The 22,881-nt window shown below is 45.1% G+C and overlaps 1 protein-coding gene across 1 annotated transcript in view; it reads left to right on the forward strand.

The window, feature by feature from the left end:
- Positions 1 to 14,378, forward strand: part of Cad96Ca (tyrosine kinase receptor Cad96Ca) — a 112,633-nt gene extending 98,255 nt beyond the window's left edge. Inside the window, exons 4-13 of the mRNA XM_050192049.3 lie at positions 4,003 to 4,053; positions 5,147 to 5,383; positions 6,011 to 6,214; positions 7,379 to 7,504; positions 9,020 to 9,173; positions 9,945 to 10,055; positions 10,791 to 10,972; positions 11,614 to 11,736; positions 11,896 to 12,007; positions 12,107 to 14,378. Of these exons, the coding sequence (XP_050048006.1) occupies positions 4,003 to 4,053; positions 5,147 to 5,383; positions 6,011 to 6,214; positions 7,379 to 7,504; positions 9,020 to 9,173; positions 9,945 to 10,055; positions 10,791 to 10,972; positions 11,614 to 11,736; positions 11,896 to 12,007; positions 12,107 to 12,378 (1,572 nt within the window). The 3' untranslated portion in view covers positions 12,379 to 14,378. The remainder of the gene's footprint in view (positions 1 to 4,002; positions 4,054 to 5,146; positions 5,384 to 6,010; positions 6,215 to 7,378; positions 7,505 to 9,019; positions 9,174 to 9,944; positions 10,056 to 10,790; positions 10,973 to 11,613; positions 11,737 to 11,895; positions 12,008 to 12,106) is intronic.
- The last annotated feature ends 8,503 nt before the right edge of the window (positions 14,379 to 22,881 follow it).

Here is a 22,881-nt window from a genome sequence, read left to right on the forward strand (position 1 = left end):
ACCGGCTGCAGCTAACCCTTTAGCTTGCCTCTCTTCTGAAAAGCTGTACAAGCTGTTTCATTTTGATATATTGAACCATGTAAAATATTAATGGATGTAATTTAGGAAGTTCTATATACGACAACGAGGGGCAAATGCACGTGACTGGGTGAGGCCAGGCAGCACGGGGCTCGTAATTGTACGATTGATTGTATTGAGGGGGGAGGGGGCTAACGCGATAAATGAAACGACCAGATCTAGGATGGTTTTATGATGCTGGAAGGCACCATAAACCATTGGCGTCATAAGCACTACCCCCAGTTTGCCCGTGCCTTGCGCCTTCGCTCTGCCTGCACTGGCAGCCATGGCTGGCAGCGGCATAGCTGCACACATTTGAAGTGTTATCAGCCACTGTGGCCACTAGCAGAGCTCACCACACTGAGGCTATAGCCAAAGACGTCATATGAACAACATTTATTTTGCCACGTGATGCTTGGGGTGAATAGAAGCGTGCATGTAAAGAAAGCTCCATTCCTTTTCAGAAATCTAGAGCCTGCGCTTTCACAGTGGCGGGAAAGCACTCACGGGCGTCGTTTCACACTTCATCGCTGGCATTATATGAAGCGTGCAGGATCACCACAATAATATTAGACATTCTAAGTGTAAGGCTTTCTTCGATTGCTCATTATGGAGACATCAACAAAATTTGACGCACACATGCCCTAACGGTGCTATACATGTCTTATTATCAGCACAGAGAAGCGAAGAATATGTACAGCGAGGTCGTGCATGGCAGAAGTTCACAAAGCAGACAAAAGATGGATGTATTCAATGCCTTGCGAAGAGATCTATATGTAGCCGCTTCCGGGTGAACAAAATAGGTCTAAAAGCTCTATGTGCCCGCATAAAGCTCGGAGGGAGTGGTGAAAAATTGTTTAATTAAGGTGCTAATGTTCTGTGTGCGCTTGATTCTGTGAATAACTAAGGGAATACGATTCTGCGTGGATATGTCGAATTACTAACACCATAAACCATTGAAACAGGCAGGTGTGCACTGATAAATCGCAGGTGAGCATCGACTTGTCAACGAAACGGACCTTGGTAGTGCAGACTTCCTAGCAGTGGCGAACTGGCTACGTACATGATCGTGGCAGTGAACATAGTTGTCTATACTGAGCTGAGCAGTAACAAAAGAGAGCTTACACAACCTGGCAGAGGTTGAGGTGAGCGCGTGTTTGTTTCTGCCGCGCCTGGACGCGGAGGGGTTTCGGTGCCTTGCGCAAGCCGTGCGTGCCGTAAGGCGGATACTGTGCGGCCCCTTCGGTAGGTGCCCCTTGGAGCTTCCTTTCATCCGGGACCGCAGGCAGGTTCGGTCGCGTGCCATGCACACGGCACGTGCCGCGTAAGCCCGCCGTCCTTTCCCCTCGGCCTCCCAGGCGCAGACGGCGGCCGCCCACGTTCCGGCCGCCGCGACACCTACACTCGCAGAAGAAGAAGGCACAACAGACGCGCATCAAGGCGTCCCGGGGCTGGCGAGCGCTCCAGATCGCATCCCGGGTCGCACGGCCGCTTTATCTTGGCCCGTTATGGCAGTTCATTACGGGCGGCCCGTAGGCGGAGCTGGGAGGGGCATTCCGGATGTGAGAGCCCCCATGCTTTCGCTGGGCGCGGCGCCCCTTGGACGACGCCACAATGGCGGCGTGCGCCGTCGGGTCAGCGGTGGGCTGCGCGCACCCGGACTGCCACGCGTCGTCACGGGAGGGGGGGTGGCGCCGCGGCCCTGCGCACGGGGCCTAATTACAGGGCCCAGCGAGCGCCCTTGCGCAGTGGGCCCCTCAGTGTCCCTGGAGAGGGGCGCAAACGGCCTCGCGTTGGGGACACTGTCCTGTCGTCCGAGGTGTCAATGATGGCGCTCGCGGTTGCCGCGCCTTGCATGATGGACACATAGGCCTCGAGGCCGGTCTGGCCGTGTGAGGATGCTCTCGGTCGTGGGCGCGCGTTTGGGCAAACAATGCCGCCTTAGCTCACGACCGAGTCGTGTCCGCCAAAGTATTCTCGAAAATGCGAGGGTGCCGAAAGACCGATGCGTCGCTCACGCTCCGAGCAGCTTTCCTCTTTCGGAAGCGTGCCAGCGCTGCATCGCAGGCCAGAAGAAAGCGAAAGCGTCCGGCCTGGAGCGGGTGGCGCCCGCTGGCCGAAAATCGCGCATAGTGGCTCCGCAGGATCGCGTTTTTGGTTTCTCTTGGAACGTGGCGTGAGGATCGTGATCTTTCGTACCAGATTTAAGGCAGAGCTCATGACAGAATCGTGTTTCTAGTGCCTCCACTGGCGGTGAATGTTCTCTATCGGGACGCGTGCATCTACTACGGTATGGTTTCACTAATAGCGAGGAGTTTGTGTAGCGGTAGGGGAGCGACTAACTTATTGCAACACTCATGCAAACGAGAAATTATTGATCATTCATGTTAAACAGCGCTAAAAACACATGGACAAGGGAGAGCACATGACCATCGTTGATCTTGGCTCTTCCTTGTCCGTGTGCTTTTTGGTGCTGTTTAAAATGAATGATCCGTACGAACTAGCTCGCGCGCACATCCTTCTAAGAAATTATTGCGTTGCTACGACATATGTCCAATTTCTTCAAATCACATTCTTGCCATCGTAGCATCTTAAGGCACAGCGAAAGGAAAGGGGCCAGTGGTGACAGGCCACTGACCAGGGGTCAGTGACAGATGACTAGGGAGAGGACACCGAGTGCCTGGTCCGAAAGACGCACACAAAATATGTTGGTACGCTACCTCGTGGCCTAAAAATTACTGATGCACCCTCAAGAGAAAGAATTACGGCATTGTAGATTGGAGAGAATGTGACGTAGTTGATATTCTAGTTGACATTTAGGGAGGAGTGTTGTAAACCAGCATACGTAATGCGTAGAGCAGATAAGTAGTGGTCTGTTAGAGTAACACAATTGGTAACAGGGGTAGAAAAATGCAGTCGCGGAAGCCATCACGTGGTGTGATGAGATTATGATTTCTGGACGTACAGGATCAAGTTGGGTGACGCAAGATTGCAACATTGGAGAACGCTGGTGGAGGCCAACGCTATGCACTGGAGATACGATAGGATGATTATGATGATGATGATGATGAAGTCGACTTAAAGAGGGGAGGGAGCAATGTTCACTATGTGTGCCACGCATGCAGTGTCAATGGACATGAAGCGCTCATGTACCGTAGTTGAACTTATCGAGGCCAGTTTCGGTGCTATTGAAGGTCGCAGGCGAATACGGGCCCATATTTTATGACGATTTCTTTCAGTTTTATTTATATATTTATTTTTTGCTCTTGAACAAGAGCTATGAGGAAACCTCACCCTAGCTATCGCCAAGATCAGTCACTCAGCGGAGTGGATTATATGGAATGAATAGAATCGGATGGAAATAATACTTAGAAAATAAGGCCCCGAATGCGAAGTGCTCCGGTCTTTCCCAAGGCCTGCGACCTACTTCCTTCTGCAGTGCGTCCTTTGCATTTGCGCGGAGGTGCTAAACACCTTGACTGGAGGTGGCTTTCTGTGACTACGGAGAGAGCGCACATGGAATATACAGTTAACCGTGTGAGTGAAATAAACCTTCAGTGCCGTGCACCTATTCCCGTTGGTAGGAATTGCCTTGCGTACTTAAGATGCCTTACCGAAGTGCATCGTTGGAGTGTGTCTGCTTGCTGTTTGTAAGCGGGCGATAATCGCACTTATCGCATTAAAAACTGGCATTTAAACAATAATTCCTTGTGCTGAAAATGTAAACAACAAATAAATAATGGTAGTGTTATTTACCCTGCATTTGTAAGTGATATCCGTTGATTGCTGCTGAAGATTACCGCTTTCAACTAAGCCTGTAGTTTTTGTTCATTTCCTCCCTTTCGAAAAGGAGGAAAAAAAAATTCTTGCAGGGCGTGTTGTACACGTTACATGACCTGCAAATAAGGACATTTAACATTCTTTTTTTTTTTGTTTTGCTTCCAGGCTGGCTCTGACTACTACCTCTTCATCACTGCCTACGACGGCCATCAAACGGTAAGTGCGAAATTTGCTTACGCATTGGCCATTTGAAATTGCAATGAAATAAGCTCAAAATGACTTTAACTTGAAGTGTCGTATATGCTTATTGATGCATGAAGAAAACTGCAATTTTTTTGGACTAGTTCCCCGTATTTGCAAATGGGCATCTCTAGAAAATGACTAATATGAAATCCCGACATTTTTTAGCAGAAGAAAATTAGAGACCGCCGTAACGTCACATGCTAATGTTACGTTAATATGCACGCAGGTGTGGTACTACAAAGAAACAAAAATAAACCGTGGATCGTACGAAAAAGAACTTCTCATGTGCGTCAGGTTTTGTTTGGAGAGATATCCGATAAAGAGGATGCTTGGCTTGTGAGTAGTTGCTGTAGTTATTCTCTGAAAACATAACTTTTGGAATAGAAGAAAAAAATTGCCCTTTGTTTCTTTCTCATTCAAGCCCGTTGTAACCTTAATTAAGTTCTCCAAACTATTCTTTAGGACAGACATATAAGCGGAGATCTTAGGAGCAAATGTGGAAAAGCGTGCACTATTTTATTTCCTATATGCCCTAACTTTAACCTTTTCAAAAGGAACTTACGAGAAAGATGCGTACATAGACGACAACAAGCGATCACTAATATTTTACTTCTGGCGCTCGAGTCAAACTGTTCTGTGGAAATATGTGACGTAGGTAAAAGGACAATGTAATGAGGAATCTCTCAAGTGTCTGTGCGTGTAATTGGCCTAGAGTGATGTCGTCTCTGTCTGTTTCAATCTCCCATTGCCTCTCTACAAGTAGGCTAACTAACTGGTCAAAGTCTAGTTAACCTTCCTGCGCTTCCTTTCTTCCCTCTCTCATTTTTTCAAGCGTCTAGTTCCTTCTAACCTGTACGTATGACCAAAGCGGTGAAGCTTCGTGCTTTTAGTGCTCGCCAAGCGCCATCTTGCGTAGGGCAATCTACATGTCTGCCAGTCAGAGCCGAACGCAGCCACGGCTCATGCCAAACAACCGTGGTAATTGTCGTTTTAATGACAGACACAGTTGGGTGCACTGTTGGGTTTGCGCCGAGTCTCGAGTTCTTGCCCCTGATGCCGTGCGCAGGCCAAGATCGAGGTGTACGTGAAGGTGGTGAAGCCCAGCAGCGGGCTCGACGGGGTCGACCTGCTTGAGCCTCCACCGCGGCCCTTTCCGGGAGGGGGCCCAGGTGGGTCCCCCTCCGGCCACTTTGCCCCTCCCGCCCCTCCGCCCTCGCTGGGCCCCGGCAGGAAACGTCCCTCCAAGGAGCCCCCGCCGCCTCAGCCTCCCAGACCTCCGGCCGGACCCATCGGCACGGGCCAGGTGCGCTGCCGCGGTCTTTTCATATATGCATCCTGACCGCACAACTTATGGCACCACGTCCAAGCGTTCAGCCTGTGCTTTGCATCATGTTTAGCCAAATAATTCAAGGAAACCGCCAGTATTCGATGTCCTACCAGTGAACCTGTAAAATAGCTGAAATTAAGAAACTAATAGTTGCCCTCTCGACTTGGATTACACAAGTTGAAACAGTGAGCTTCCCATTTAGGGTATTCTTATAAAGGCGCTGGTGCAGAGCTATTATTTAAACCGCGACTATGTTTACTGTATTGTAATGCGCGCGTCGTGGCTCCTCCGCCATCTTTTCTCCACGAACTTTAGATTTCGCCCTCTCCCTCGTGTAATTCAAGCAGCCGTTTGCGGCGCATCCCGTTACGCCGCTCTGCAGCTGCAGAAATAAACGACTGCTTTCGCGTAAGCTTTCACTTTACTGCTCGCAAGTGACCCTAACAGGAGCGGCATACACAGAGCGTAGTTTAGTTATTGGTGAAAGTGATAACGCTGCAAAAGTATGGTGGTGGCACAAGGCTACGCGAGGTTTCGGAGATTGCGCAGAACAGACATGTGAAGACTGCGTTGCCAACATCTGGAGGGTGACGGGGGTTGCAGGTACGACCAGACGCTGGAGTGGAGGATCCAGCAGACACAGAGGAGAAAGGGGGCCCTCATGGCGGCTCACAGGGAACTTCGGGCGGGATTGACATGACCTCGACGGTGCTGCCGATCGTGGCCGTGGTGGGCTTTGCGCCGCTCGTGGCTCTCTTCTTCTGGCTCATGCATCGACGGTGCCACAGGGACGACAAGCTGAAGCCCGTAAGCCAGGCCGCGTTCAGCGTTGCGCAAGATCTTCTCATAAATTCTGAAAGTAGCGCCGACGGTGCAATAGTATAATATCACTAAATAAAAATGCATAGTGAACTGTAATAGATCACAATTTTTAGATAGCAAGGAGGTCGCTTTTACGAAGAATGCTTTTTTTTTTCTTTTCATCCCAGGAGTTCCTGACATAGCTCACAGTGATGTCCCGGAGTGGTAGCGCGCAGCAGAGGCTATTCAATTGTTGAATCAGAAAAAGAAAAAAAAGATGCGTTTTATAGCGAAATAAAACGCAGTCTGACTGGCGCTGCTCATAAACATGGGAATATTAAGAGTTCATGTGTGCTGATCGCAATATAAGAGGAATTCTGGCTCAAGGGATAGAGTAGTCCTTTTCCTCTCGTATTATGTAGCCGTTTTTGGCGGCTCTTGGACATGTGCGATCAATCTGTATCTCTATACTATTCCCCCTAATTACATTGAAAAAAAGTATGGAATACGAGACCTGAAAGGGAAAATTGGACATCCACCCGAGATTAGCCCGAGATACAGAGGAAGCTTCTAGAAAGACGAGATGGCCCACAATTACATGGTTACTGCCTCTGTTTGGCTGCGACATACATTGAAAAAGGGAATTTCTGTGTCTAATAGCGATTTTGTTGCGCTAATAAGTCGTCTTGCTCCGTCGAACGAACACCCAGGGAGTTCTTAGAATCTATCCCGACTCGACCATGTGCATGAACTCAGTGCATGCCGGCGCAAATTTCAGATTGGTGAGTGGGTATTGCTTAAGGTATGACGCATATTTGAAAAAAAAAATTGAGTTGGAGAATTTCAGTTTACTTATTGTTACAGTCTTAACTACAACAAGCATGGATAAGTAATGAGCATCGTACCTGGGGGCCGTATATCCTTTGTGTGACGTCATCATTAGATGACTGAACCATAAGCGCTTGTCACGTGGGCTGTTGCCATAAGCTACGCCTGAGGTCCAGATAACCCTGACGGCGTAGATGCAAAAAGCGTGAAGTAAAAACGTTGTATCTTGCGCTTCCTGTCTAGTTAACCATAGGTTTTCTTCAGTGATGAAGTTATGTGGCCTTTTGATATGTGCAAATAGGATGATTATTTCTGCTTTTTTCGTACGGTATATTCTTCCAGAAAAAGTCTACCGACCGCCTGGATAGCAACTTTTCGCACAACTTCGACCTTTCCCCTGCCACACTATACAATCCTAGAGCGCGGAGGGCCCTGTCCAACAGATACGAACCCGACTTCTTGAGCTCCGTAAGTATATGATTTCTGTAATCGCCTACAGCAGGAGCTTCACAATCACCACAAAACTAAAAAATAAAAATAAAGGCAGCGATTCATGAAGTGGTGCAAATGCAATTTCTGCAGAGGTCGACAATTGTTGTGGTTGGCAATAATAATTGCGAAAGAACAAGACATTTGAACGAAAGTGTTGCAATGTTTCATTTCAGAATTAATTCAGGTAGGACAAAACGTGCATGCTGGACGAGACTGGTGAGGACGCCTTGCAAAAAAATTAACTGTGCCGAAATTAAATTACATTATGGGGTTTTACGTGCCAAAAACACTTTCTGACTATGAGGCACGCCGTAGCGGGGGACTCCGGAAATTTCGACCATCTGGGGTTCTTTAACGTGCAACTAAATCTAAGTACACGGGTGTTTTCGCCCCCATCGAAATGCGGCCGCCGTGGCCGGGATTCGATCCCGTGACCTCGTGCTTAGCAGCCCAACACCATAGCCACTAAACAACCACGGCGGGTTTTCCAAAAGGATCGATCAGTACGGTTCAACTAATGTGCAGGAGATCAAGTTAACGGCTTTTTAAAAATGTTGATGGGAGTCTTACACAAAATACGTTTTTATGTAGAGAGGTATACGACATTGCGGTTGCCTTAGAAATGGTTACGCGTCTCAGAGGAACCACTGGGTAGTCCTGTTCTTTTGAATCATTGCGACTGATTGAGCTGCGCACCAATGACGTAAATTCCATCGATGTTTTGGACGGCACGCTGGTAATACGCATATTCAAAATACGCTGCTCCGTAAAAAATATATATATATATATATATATATATATATATATATATATATATATATATATATATAGATATATATATATATATATATATATATATATCGGTTCTAAGATATTTTCATGTTCATTGCATATTATTATTATTATTATTATTATTACTGTTATTATTATTGTTATTATGAAACCGAGCGAATCTTGATCATTCTTCTTTGTCATCCTGTATCTTGGCCTCATATACTTGCACTTTTGCACTTCTACACCAATTAAGTTGAATACGTCAAGGGTAAATACCGAATGAAATCGTTTGGAGATATTTAATTTCACAAATTACGACTTACATTGCGCTCGCTTTATCCACGTTGCAGTCTTTGTTTATTCATATGTTTGATGTTGCACTCAATGCATTAAATTACAATTTCTGCTGAAGTTTTATCTAGTTTAACAAGCCTGAAATGGTGAATCCTGGTTCATATTTAAAATGGGAATTACAAAACAACCTGCCGCTATGTACACGTTTCCTTTTGGCATAAATACCAAGCTGGTTTATTTGTGATTTTGTGACTTTTTATTAAACGCTAAATAAGCTTAAGCTGAGTCACGGAATGGTAAAAGGTATTGCGGATCTACTATAGCGTTATCTTTGACAAAGTTCCTAGAGGTATTGTTGACCATTGACCATGGCGTGATAATTACGTCGATTTTATTTTTAAAACATTATTCTTTTTCTTGCAGTTGTCGGAGCACAGCAAATGGGAATTTCCGAGGCACCATCTGCGGTTTATTGGCATCCTTGGCGAGGGCTGCTTTGGGCAAGTCTGGAAATGTGAAGCCATGAACATCACAGGATCTGAGGAACCGGTCATTGTTGCAGTGAAGACGCTAAAAGGCAACTATTATTCACTTTTCACGATATCACGATGTAATAATTCCAGAGCAAAACCTTTATAGAAGGACAAAAAAAGAAAAAAAAAAAACAGAGAGAGAGAGAGATACTGTTTTCTCCACAATAGTTAAATAAACTCTCGAACATTTTGTTCACGGCGCCATTTCTTTCAATCCTTCGGAACCTTTTGGGCTCGTACTACTGCAGAAACTCTTGTCTTGCGTCAGCGGAGGTGAAGTCGCCATTCGATGTTTGCTTTTCGCAAAAGTACAGCTGCCTTATGGAGCGCACCAATAAGATGTAATGGCACAACGTGATTACGAAAAGCTAGCCGAGCATCGCGGGGGTTTCACCCGTTGCGCTAGGCCTTGTCCATAGAATGAATCCGGAATGACAAGAAGAGGGAGGAAGATTCAGATACAAGGAAGCTGCATGCACGAAATTTATCAACTGTAGGCGAACAAGGGAAGCCTGCAGCCATCGTTTCGAAGAGGGGACTTGTCTTCGCCCTGACAGTAGCAAGACCCTTTGTCGAATCGCTGGCTCCATGCTGAGACTTCTTTTGTTCGCCCACTGTTTGTCAATCCAAATCTACATCTTGCTGTGACAGCTATTGTCTTGTTTGTATAGACAAATAGTATACCAAGTCGCGGGCAGTTTCGGATTAAGCTTACGCAAGCACGAACTACGCGCTTTGGTACATTAAATATCTGTCACGGCGCATTTTCCTTACTGGAATGACTAAAAACGTTATCTGTGCCTATGTGTTCCCAGAAAACGCCACCGAAAAGGAAAAGAAGGAACTTCTCAGCGAACTGGGTGTGATGAAACTGATAAACCCTCATCCCAACGTCGTCACCTTGCTGGGAAGCTGCACTGACCGAGGTAAATATGCCTTATAGCATTTCTACAAACTCATCCAGGTGACCTGTCGCAGTGCCTTAGATGTTTTCTTTTCTGCCGCATTGCCAGATCTCAGAATGCAAGAATGCCTACATACTTAGGTGGAGATGCATGACAATGTAGGGCCGGTGGCAAGCGTTCATCTGCAGCCTTCTAAAACTGCGTGTTTCATATCACACGTATTGCTTCACAATTAAACACCTAGATTTATTGTCTTTGTTGTTGAATTATTGTGCTGTGACGACGTTCTCGCATGTATCTTGCTCATGAGTTTTCAAATTTCCTTTATATATTGTGCGGTGGGTCTTGTCCAGTGCACACAGTTGCTCTCATTTATAATAACGTTGCGCATGTTTATTTCACCTCGCGTTGGCCTTTGGTTTCTTGTAATGCACAGGAAAAAAACGTTGGAGAATTGTTCCCTGCAGTTGTTCCAGGCTACTGCTGTTGACGGTTGGCCAAGTGATGGAATCAAACCTTTTTTCCTTCGCAGCCTGGCACCCTGTGGTATATTTTTGTAGATGCATTTTCCCACCAGCGTCAATGAGACAAACTTGCACATGAAACAGATACAGATGAATTGTGAAAAGTGTGTACACAGATCGCGTTGCCGAGAAATTACATCTTCATAACTTCGCCACAAAGCAAATACTTCTGTTCGCCTTCTGTTCTAAGCAAAGCGCCTTCTGTTCTAATTTAGCAATTGCTCTGTTCCAGACCCCTTATTCGTCATCATGGAGTTTGTACCTTTCGGTAAACTGCAAACGTACCTTCGTGAGAGCAGAGTTGAAAGGTCGTACGGAAATCTACACGGAAGTAGTAAGCACCTCACGTCACGGGATCTGACATCTTTCGCGTACCAAGTAGCCAAGGGAATGGAATACCTTTCATCCAAAGGGGTAAGCACGCTGCATGATATAATTCCGCTACTACTCGCTCTGTCTGACTAGGCTTGGGCAGGTGAATGAACGTTGCACGAGAAGTCGTTTAACTTTACATATGGTGTGAATAATGACAAGTTTGCCGTAAACACTTTTAAGCTATTTGAATCTAAACTAATATAATTTACCTGAGAAAATTTCCAAGGTAGACATAAAAGAATAAGTGATAATCATTCTTAATGTTTTATATTTCTCCTTCAATTTTGAAGTGTGATGTCATTTATAGCAAAAAACAAATAAATAAAATAAATACACTTTCGAGCATTCATACAAAAGCTTAGGCTCGAGCATGGAGGCCTTTCGGAATACGAGAAAGTCCGCTAATTCGCTACCAATTCGCCAAGAAAGGAGAGAGAAAAAAAAGGTTTTATACACATATATATATATATATATACATATATATATATATATATATATATATATATATATATATATATATATATATATATATATATATATATATATATATCATATATAAGGTATTTTGGTTTACTTGCGAATGTAGACATAAAAAATAGCATAAGAGTAGACGTAACATTATCTGCTTTCGATTTGCCTTTGCGTTATATTCATTTTTTCATCAAATGTCTTTTGTTTAGATTATACACAGAGATCTGGCCGCGAGAAACATCCTCGTCGGAGAAAACAAAACCTGCAAAGTTGCTGATTTTGGATTTGCTAGGGACGTCATCACTAGCCATGTTTATGAAAGAAAATCAGAGGTAAGTGCACTTGCCCTCTGCAGGGACATTTAGTTGGGCGTTAAGGCGCTCACTACTTATTGCATCACTAGATGCGTCATTGAGGAGGCGATTTATTTCTGTCTTGCTGCCATTTTTGTACGTATGGCATTTTTGTGATAGAACGCCTGTGTGTTGCAGGGGCGCTTGCCAATTCGGTGGATGGCACCGGAATCGCTTTATGACAACATCTTCACCACCAAGACTGACGTCTGGTCTTTCGGAATACTCATGTGGGAGATCGTCACACTCGGTAAGAAAACATTATTCCCTGCACTCACTCAGTCATGTGATGCGTGCTCTTTGCTGGTGCTGTGTCCTAAAGGCGTTACACACTTGGCTTTTTTGTCAGGCTCTACACCATACCCTGGACTGGCTGCTGCCGAGGTGATGCGACGCGTCCGTGATGGCTACCGCCTTGAAAAGCCTGAGCACTGCAAGCGAGAAATGTACAACATAATGTACTATTGCTGGGACCCGGACCCCAACGAGCGACCTTCATTCACCGAACTCACTTGCCTCCTTGACAAGCTCCTCGTTAGCGAGAACGACTACATTGAACTGGATCGTTTCCCCGATCACTCGTACTACAACATCACGAACCTCTCCGGTGAAAAGCTTTAATCGTGTCATTGCAAGCCGACGGGGCGGCTCGCTGGTCGTCCGAGGACGTGCGCCGTTGGCGGAGCGGACAGAGAGAGGGGAAAAAAAGAAGCAGACGATAGCAATGGTGAAGAAAATTGGCGCTCGCGCTGCCGATTGCGTTCTCTGTGTTCATCACGCTGTAACTGCTTCCTGATACTTGAACTGTGGTATCTGCGCTGCCGTGTCGGCGGTCGGCAGCTTCAGGAGAAGACACGGCTCAGCACTTCCAGCCAGAACACTTGTATAATGCGTGTGGTCTTTTTTTTTTTTTGTGCGTCCGGAATGGTCGATTGTTTTCAAGCGCCTGGAACCGTCAGTGGCGTCAACTGAGAAGTGCGCTGTGAAATGAGGATCTTTGGTGCGTTACGATGGCCAGCTCGATCATCCGTAGAACTGTACCACCAGAGTGCTCTGGGATGATACTCCGGTGTGGGTCTGGTACGATGCGAATGTCCTGGATAGACCGCCAAAGAACTCTGTGCAGAGACAATACGAAACACGAGCCACCGCGGAGCTAGGTGGCTTGCACTAACTTGTGGCGTTGACAGGGACCAGCCTGAAATTACGAACCATATGTGTGCATGAGGGTTATGCATGCCCTTGCTCATCACTCATCTCAGGGGATGCACTGCTGCGCTTGCCGTGCCTCGGGGGTCATAAAGAATGCGCTTTTCAGGTGCCGGTAGCCTACAATGAGAGCTGGAGAGGCTTGCGCTCCGTTTGTTGTTCAGGCACGAGGCGCAAATTCTCGTTGCTTTTGTTGGATATGCCTGGAACTTGAAGCAGCTGCAGTGCACTTGTATTTTAATGTATCATAAGAGAAAGTTATTTTTTATTTTGTTTATGCAAGCACGTTCTCCACTTGCATCTTTAGTGTCTCATCTCACTGACACTGTTCTATCAAAATAAAGCTAGCTGTCACGACACGTGAGTTTATTGCACGAACGTGGCGCATCACTTAAAACCGGGTCAGCGGCCATTCAGCCTCGCAAGGAAAGAAAAGTTCATGGTTAGGAGCAAGTCATGATTGCAACGGCTCGACAATACAGCACAAGATATATGTTTTGAGCTATTCCAGTCATGAGTCAGTACAACTCGCTAGATTAGTAATTAGGAGAACGTGTTCCCTGTACGCGAAAAGCTGATAAAGGACAACGTAATTGCACGTAGACATGTTGCACTCTGCGTTTCACTGCCTACGTCCTCCTGCTGGAGGCCACTCTCATCTGCGACGCTCATTGTCCAGAACTTGAGAGATATGTAAAAATTAGTCTTGATCCAAATTTTTGTACAAATCCTAAAAACTCATAGAACATCCCTGATTCATGAATTAGCTCCTCAGATTGTTCTACAAGCGTACTCTGATTAGCTGAAACACGCACATGCACACAGAAAGACAGACGCGAACGGACACTTTACAGTCTATTCACATACATATAAACATACATATTTTGATGCGACAGATATGATACCAAATTTACTTTAGAAACCTTCTGTCCTTTTTTTTCAAACATGACGAGACAGTTGTAAAACAGCGTACCTTCTACAACCACACACGAAAAGAAAACAAAGACAACAAGCTTAAGTGTACATTAAGCGCCTCACTTACATGCACGCTTGAAAGAAAGCTAGTTTGGCAGAGTAAATCGATACCTTTATTCGAGGGCACTGAATAAACGGGTTCGTTGTTTCGCTTAGTTTATGTTTGTGTTCAGAGAAATAAATTAATATGAATTTAGGTCTTAAGACAGCATTGAAACAAAAGAAAGCATTGAATTTTGCACATATTTATGAGAGATGCGAAATATAGATTGCATGCTGGAATGACTCCATTTCATCTTTTGTACAGTAGTAACGAGATTATATGCTCTTACATATGCGCTTTACTTATATTTTAGTGATGTGTTGAATGTATTACAAAAATGATTAATTATTTGTCAACACAAATCGCAAATAAATTACTATGTACAAGAAATCAATTCCTTTTTATGCTGGTTTTGCCTCTTCGTGACTCTTCATTTTGCTTTGAGCCGAATTCTAGCTGGCACGTTGTTGTAACAAATTGGAAAATAAAATTAAACTTCTTGCCTAGCAGGCGCCAACGGAAATGGCACATAAGGGGCTTCCCCATTGGTAGGTGAACTGGATTGTGAAAAGTGCGACTGCCACTACCAAGAACACAACTACGCCATCCCTGCACTGCGCCATGCATGTGTGCCCTTTTTTCAGATATCCACCTGCCCTTGGCTGCCCAGATGTCAACATGGATGCCCAGGGCAGTCAAGTCCTGTGTTTTGGGGTGCATTGCGGCAACGTAATACACTGCAAACGTTTTCATTGGCCTCACTGCGTGCACGCCAACAGTTTGTTTTTTAACGTCCTTGTTTTGCCTCTATCTTTCCTCCCCTTTGGCCTTGCCGCAATGCGGAGTATCCAACCGTGCAGTTGTTCTGGTTAGCTTCTGTGTTTTCTGTCTACTATTTCTTTCTCTCTCCATCGGGCACCACAGAAAATACGGTGTCTGCACATTTGCGGTTTTATAGTAATTCTAATTCGTACGCTGGTGTTATACAAATTATAAACTAGCTGCAGAGCTTGAGGGTGGCTGGACACGTTCTACATTTCGTTCTTGTATTCTCAAGCCACTAGATTCTTCAGCTCGGCTCGGCGGTACTCCTTTGTGAAGGGAATCAATCTCCCAGAAGTACCATGGTTGCAACCTAACGCCTGTGGCAATGAGAAATGCGAATGACATGTGCACAGGAGTGTCTCCGTACCAGCAAACATAGTCCAGCGGGCAATTTCGTCAGCACAAGCGCGGATGTCAACTCTCGGCCTCTCAGCATCAGCGTAGAAGTCGTTGATCGATATTTTCCCTGGCATCAGCTGAAGAGCTACGAGGTTGCATCTGAATATGGAGACTATGCAAGGGTTGTCTGTCTTACAGCGGATGGTTGCCGCAAAAGATTGCACTGGCGCCGTCTCAGACGCACTCGTATAACAAATAGAGATAATACATTGTAACTACTGCAAACTTCGAAATCGCAATTTCAACGTTCAGGTTTGAGCAGTACAAAGTGGCTCGCGTTTGCTGAATTGAGCAGCTTATTTCCGAGGGGTGCAGCACGGCGAGGAGGATATACAAATCCTATGCAGCAATATAATTTTCCATCCATGGTTATTTGATCAATATAACCCAGAATATTTGAGTCTTTGACTGCCATTTGCAGCAATGTTTGCACACTGAAAAACGCCAAATTGATAACCTCTTATACACTCTAATGCATACAATTCATCATCATCATCATCATCATCATCATCATCCTGTTTTACGTCCACTGCAGGACGTAGGCCTCTCCCTGCCATCTCCAATTACCCCTGTCCTGCGTCAACTAATTCCAACTAGTGCCTGCGAAGTTCTTAATTTCATCATCCCACCTAGTCTTCTGCCGTCCTCAATAGCGCTTCTGTTCTCTTGGCACCCATTCTGTAACCCTAGTGGTCCACCGGTTATCTAACCTACGCATTACATGACCTGCCCAGCTTCATTTTTCCCTCTTAGTCAATTAGAATATCGGCTATGTCCGTTTGCTCTCTGATCCACGGCGTTCTCTTCCTGTCTCTTGACGTTACGCCTAACATTCTTCGTTCCATCGCTCTTTGCGCGGTCCTTAACTTGTTTTCGAGTTTCTTTCTAAGTCTCCAAGTTTCTGCCCCATATGTTAGCACCGGTAGAATACATTGATTGTACACCTTTCTTTTCAATGATAACGGTAAGCTTCCAGTCAGGATCTGACAATGCCTGCCGTATGCGCTCCAACCCATTTTATTCTTCTGTAACTTTCCTTCTCGCGATCAGGGTCCCCTGTGAGTAATTGACCTAGGTAAACGTACTCCTTCACAGACTCTAGAGGCTGGCTGGCGATCATGAAATCTTGTTCTCTTGCACGGCTATTGATCATTACCTTTGTCATCTGGATATTAATCTTCAACCCTACTCTTACACGCCCTCTGTCAAGGTCCCCAATCATTTATCGTAACTCGTCCCCATGTTGCTGAACAGGACAATGCCATCTGTAAATCGAAGGTTTCTGAGATATTCGCCATTGATCCTCACTCCTAAACCTTCCCAATTTAATAGCTTGAATACTTCTTCAAAGCACGCAGTGAATAGCATTGAAGAGATTGCGTCTCCTTGTGTGACCCTTCTTTACAGGTATCTTCCTACTTTTCTTGAGGAGAATTACGGTAGCTGAGGAATTTCTGCAGATATTTTCCAAGATATTTATGTTAGCGTCCTGTACGATTTGGTTGCGTAATGCATGTATGACTGCTGGTATCTCTACTGAATCAAATGTCTTTTCATAATCTATGAAAGCCATATAGAGAGGCTGATTGTACTGTGCGGATTTCTCGAGTACCTGATCGATGACATGGATGTGATCCATTCTAGAGTATCCCTTCCTGAAACCAGCCTGTTCCCTTCGATGACTGAAGTTCAGTGTTGCCCTTATTCTATTGGAGAATTTCTTGGTGAATATTTTATATAATACTGGAAGTAAGCTAATGGGCCTATTCTTTAACGTCTCCCTGTTTGTGGATTAGTATAATGTTGGCATCCTACCAGTTCTCTGAGTCCCTTGAAGTCGTGAGACAGTTCGTATAAAGGGCCGCCTGTTTTTCAAGCATTATGTCTCCTCCATGTTTGATTAAATCGGCTGGTATTCTATCTCCTGCCGCTTTTCCCCGTTTCATGTCTTGTAAGGCCCTTCTAACCTCATCGCTAGTTATAGAAGGAGCCTCTGTAATCTGTTCATTACTACTTCGAATAGAGGTATCGCGGCTGCTGTGGGTACTGTACACGTCAGTATAGAATTCTTCTGCGGCTTTTACTATATCTTCGAGATTGCTGATGATATTAGCCTGCTTATCTCTCAGTGCATACATCTTGGTTTGTCCTATGCCAAGTTTCCTTCTCATTTATTTCATGCTCCGTCCATTTTTTACTGCTTCCTCACTATTTGTTACATTATAATTTCGAATATCTCTTATTTCTTCTTGTTGGTCAGTTTTGACAGTTCCACGAATTCTATCTGATATTTTGAGTTGGACACTTTTATTATTTGTTGTTTGTTTATTAGGTCCTTTCTTACTTGGGAGAGCTTACCTACTCGTTGCCTTGGTGCCTTACTTCCCACTTCAATTAGTGCTACTGAAGCTTGCCTAGTTACGGTTTCATTCATTACCTCTAGGTGATCTTCATCTCTCTGCACTAAAGCTGCATATTTGTTTGCAAGTACCAGCCTGAATCTGTCTGTTTTTACCCTTATTGCGTCTAGGTTGGCCTGTTTCTTTCTGACCAATTTTACTCTTCCTCTCTTCAAATTGAGGTAAATCGAGACCTCACTAACCTATGATTACTGCAGCTTACCCTTCCTAACATTTCTACATCCTGAGCTATGTTGGGATCGGCAGAAAGAATGAAATCCATTTCATTTATTGTTTTACCATTAGGGCTTTTTCAGGTCTACTTTCTCTTGTTACGCTTCCTGAAGAAGATGTTCATTATTCGCCGCTTATTCCTTTCCGCGAATTATACCAACATCTCTCCTCGAGTGTTCCTAGAACCAACGCTGTAGTGGCCAATTGCTTGTTCACCAGCCTGCTTTTTTCCCACTTTTGCATTGAAGTCGCCCGTTACTACAGTACACAGAGTTTGTACTTTTCTCATCGCTAATTTAACATCTTCATAAAACTGATCTATGTCATCGTCATTATGACTGGAGGTTGGAGCGTAGGCTTGTACTACCTTTAATCTATACTTCTTATTAAATTTTATTACGACTACTGCTATCCTCTCGTTAATGCTGCGAAATTCGTCAATGTTGCCCGCTATGTCCCTATGGATTAGGAATCCCTACTCCATATTGCTTCTTATGTTGAAGTCCTCTATAGCAGGGGATGTGGCCATTTGTCAGCACTGTATAAGTCTCACCAGTTCTTCTTACCTCACTTAGGCCAATGATATCCTAAATAATGCCTAATAGTTCCTCAAAGAGTCCTGCTAGGCTAGCGTTACAAGTAAGCATTTGCAAATTTACAAATTATTTAATTCTGCTCAGTCGCCCTCGCGTGGTAGTGAACTCTTAATAGCTGTGAGGATTCACTTCACCGAATCACGTTAACAAGTGCACGTTTCGGAGAAGCCGGCAACAGATTTGTTGCTTACAATTATAATATAATAATCAGTAAAGCAATCAACCAATCGAGCACAATGACTTAGTGCAAACGGAAAATGCGTAAGCTATGGCATCAGGGCGACGCTTTCAAGTTTCAGCCTTGTGTCGTATTCATCCTTACAGTGCATGTGTATAATTTTCCCTACATTCATCCTACCCTGGGGTTCACCAAATTTCAACGTCGCGCTAGTTGCGATGCTGCATTACCAAAGTTTCGCAGCCCACGAAACAAAGACGGAATCAGGACCAAACACACAAACTGCGAATCGGAGTACAGAAAACTAATTTTTATTTTACGAAGCGAATCTGGCGGCAAGTTCGAGGAAGGTCCAACGCGCCGTGCGCTCACTTGCGCACCCTTCTTTCCACAAGGCCACGCATTGTAAGGCCACATCTTGCATCGAACTTCCTGATTGGCTGTAAACGTTCCAGAAAACTTCCAGGACTTTGAAATCAAGGGTAAGGGGGGGGGGGGGGAGGCGGCAGGAGCACTATAAAAGACGACAGAGTATGGCAGTTTATTAGAGGCTCATAACTATGTAATATCCTGCCGTAACACGTGAATAAACGTTTACCAGCTTTTACCCCCACCAAGTTTACCAGCTTAAACCGTCCCTTTAGCTTATTGCGCTGCATCGACACGAAGAAACGATAACCTCCGAAAAGCCGCTTGACATAGAGACGTCGAGGCGCCCTGGAACCCCTACCTTCAGAACAGGGTTCACGCGGGAACGCAGTGCGTGTTTTCGCTCTTGAGTCTGACAATTGACTCTTGTGTCCGGCTGCCTAGCTCAGCAACCGCGCTTTTCTATGCTATATAGCACGGAGGGATTCTAGGCGGCGTGCGCACAGAGATGTGAAAGGAGGTTCAGTAGAAAAATATGGCGTAAAATCAGTTCATGTGGCGCGCTTGGATGTGGTAGCGCATGAAACCCCGAGAATTTCGTTCGTTCTGTCAGCACGCGTCGTTAGGAGACATGCGAATAAACCGCAGATCCTGCCTAGCGCGGTCGTTGAGGTATAGAGGGCTCTCGAGGAAACTTCGAAAATCAATCGTCACGCGTTTTGAGGCCGCGGTTTCGCAAAAGTGTCCAAATTCATGATCGCGTGCGAGTGACAAATCACTTTCGCTGGCAAGTCTTGCAAGCGATATCGACAACTACTATCTTAGCTCATGACGCGCTGGAGCCAGAAAAGACTGCTGACGATTGCACCCTTTGGTTGTCGTTTATTGTTTGGTTTTTGTTTAATACACCATAGAACATAACGCGCACGGAGTTTTATCGTTTAATATGCGCAGTGCTCATAAACCAATGGGTTTATCGCAGCACATACTGGCGCTTTAGGCGTGCACGTTCCTCCCTTCCTGTGTTTTGATACTGTAGCCACTTGTGTGTTATGATGCAGACTTCATTCGGTTTAGAAACCGCCCTAGAGAGACATTTGAATGGAGAGAAGAGCACATTCATAGGTTGAACGGTGAAAAAGAAAATAATAAACGTTATGCAGGCTCACAATTATAGAGGGCAGTGAGGGTAGGCAAACAAAGCTTCGATTTTTCTAGAACACATCAGGTTTAAGCGTGGGAAGTCTAATTTTGATCGCATTGTATATGCTCGTAGGAGTTCTGTCGATGCCGTGGGCCAAGAGGAAAACAATGCGGGATGAAGAACTTCACTAGAGCTGAAATTTGGGCTAGTTAGTTATTGATGATAATCAAATAATAGCGCGTAAAAAGCAAGGGACGACCGTGGAAGAGATAAACGACACTGTGTCTCTGTACTAACGTTCGTCTCTTGTACTTTTCCGCACTGCTATTTGATGATCGGAATAAAGAAAAAGAGGAAGCTGCGCTAGCGAGAGGCGTCATGGAGCCCCCTTTAGGTTCTCATATACAATACCCTTAATGTGGTGCTAAACGAATAAACGTCCTTGTATTCGTCTGAATGCAGGCTTTGATTAGTGAAATTTATTCTACCTCGCATTCCTTAACAGATCACCTCCCTGGAGCCAAACAGTCTCGCGCACGAAGGTATAGTAAATGTTAAACGCTTAGCGAAAGCCGACAGCATCTTTAAAAGCCCTTGTTCGAGTCAGACATGGAGTTCTTAAGACAAAAGTATACTGTGCTGCTTTAAAAAATAAGTATTTTCGTCCACAGAAAGGTCGCACAGAAGGCGGGGCCGGAAATAGATGACTTGTATTTCTCGCGGGACACCTGCACAGCGGCTGTAGGGTCGCTGCTATTTTGTTCCTCCTGCCGACTTCAACTTAAGACTATAATTTGAGCGGTGAAGAATTTGGCGCAAAAAAACAAGCCTATGTACGATGGTTATTCAACCAACAAAATTGCGGGCTTCAGAATTCCTGAAGAGAATAAACATTCAAGTGCATTAGCGCAAGCTCTTGGGCCAGTTGCTGCATGATGAACTTGAAAAAAGGGGGTACCAGCGAAATACAAAGGACGCGCACACAAGAAAAAGGCGTTAGACACGGACGGACGCTGGCTACCAGCGTCCGTGTCGTCCGCTGGTAGCGTACGTCCGGATGCGGCCAGCGTCCGTCCGTGTCTAACGCCTTTTCCTTGTGTGCGCGTCCTTTGTGTTTCGCTGGTACCCCTTTTTTCAAGTTAAACATTCGAGTGGCGCCTGAGTTGCATTACTCAACCCCCACCCCCTATTTACAACGCGGGGACACCTTCACTAGAAACAGTGCATCGCACACACATAGCGGATTCTCTTGTTTATGGTGCTGGTCTTACGAGCATCGATTTGGAGAGAAGACATGTCGACGGCGCAGGCGTGCGAAGAGAGCACGGCTCGCAGATCCCTGCGGCGGTGCGTGACGACGCGAAGATGCGGTGGCGCCGACGTGAGACGCGGTGCAGCAGACGGACGACCATTCATTGCGCGAGAGATTCATCCTTTCATACCGAGTTTCTTCTTTATTACTTCCTTGAAAACAGGGTTGCGAGGAGGGAGTGAGTGTGAATAAGCACAAACTTGACATGCTTGCATGATATAGTGTGCGCGAATGTCAGCGAATGGGTCGCAATGACGGGGTATCATTTAATATCAGGATTAAGTGCAGTGAACGTATTCAATATCAATGATGATCGTATTGATGGGCGTACTTAAGGTGGGGGATTTCGGGGCGCTAACAATGACGTTAGTGTCGTTACGACTTGTGAAAGGAGGCTGGTAGGAGCTGTAAAAAAAGAACCGCTCTTGCGTCTTGAACAATGGCAGCATAGTCTGGCAGATAAAATGGCGTGAGGTGAAAAAAAGAGCTAACTGTAGTCCGCTTAATTGTACCTTCCTGAGCTCAAGTTTCAGCCAGTGGCGAATACAGTTCCGTCGCAGCTCTTGACAAGCTGGTGGAATACTTGCACATCATAAAACACTTCTTAATTGTTAATTAAACGTGGACAAAAGTTTGTCACATACGCTGCTAGGTTCATAATACATTTAATTGTTAAAGCTGACGAAAAACGTGGTAATATTAAGGGAAAGATAGGGACGGGGAGCGAAAGCAAGAACCCTCCTTCGTTGTTGCTAAGTTATTGCGGTCTGCTACCATAGAAACAGCAGACGTAGAAATCGACGCCACTTAGACGCCAATCCAACTTTGTATTCCGCGAATAATTAAGAACGCCACCACATTGACAGAAGAAATTTATTATAGTCTTATTTTAGTAACTAATGCAACAACAAAAACTACTACAACAACTAGCATCATGTGCCGCAAAGCCTTTACTAAATTTCCTGACAAGTATATGAAGTGACAACAATATGACAACAACAACTGACAACAATATGAGGTAACAGACGATGAAGCCAGAGGAAGCATAGGGGAAGTTAATTGTTATGTTTGATTGAAATGTAGAAATGCAGAAAACGATAACCGTAGGTGGTGGATGCCATCACCGCCATACTAACGTGGTTGTCGTCGTCTTCTTGCTGCTGTCGTGGCGCACACGCTCGCGTCACACAAAATTGCCTGGCGTACACAAAAACGAGTTGGTCCATTTATTAACGCTTCGCAGAACCCCAAACGATGCTGGATAGCTAGCTGCGTGCAATATGTTTCGCAGAACATTGATCCCACATTGCGTTGAACCTGCATATTTGTTGTTGTTTTTTTTTCACACTACGGTTGTCGTTAATAAAGGCAAGCATACAAATTTCGCTTTTAACAAAATGACCTGAGACACACGGTGGTGTTCTTTAACTGGATTAATTGA

The sequence above is a fragment of the Dermacentor andersoni genome, chromosome 1 (genome assembly GCF_023375885.2).
Source record: "Dermacentor andersoni chromosome 1, qqDerAnde1_hic_scaffold, whole genome shotgun sequence".
NCBI lineage: Eukaryota > Metazoa > Arthropoda > Arachnida > Ixodida > Ixodidae > Dermacentor > Dermacentor andersoni.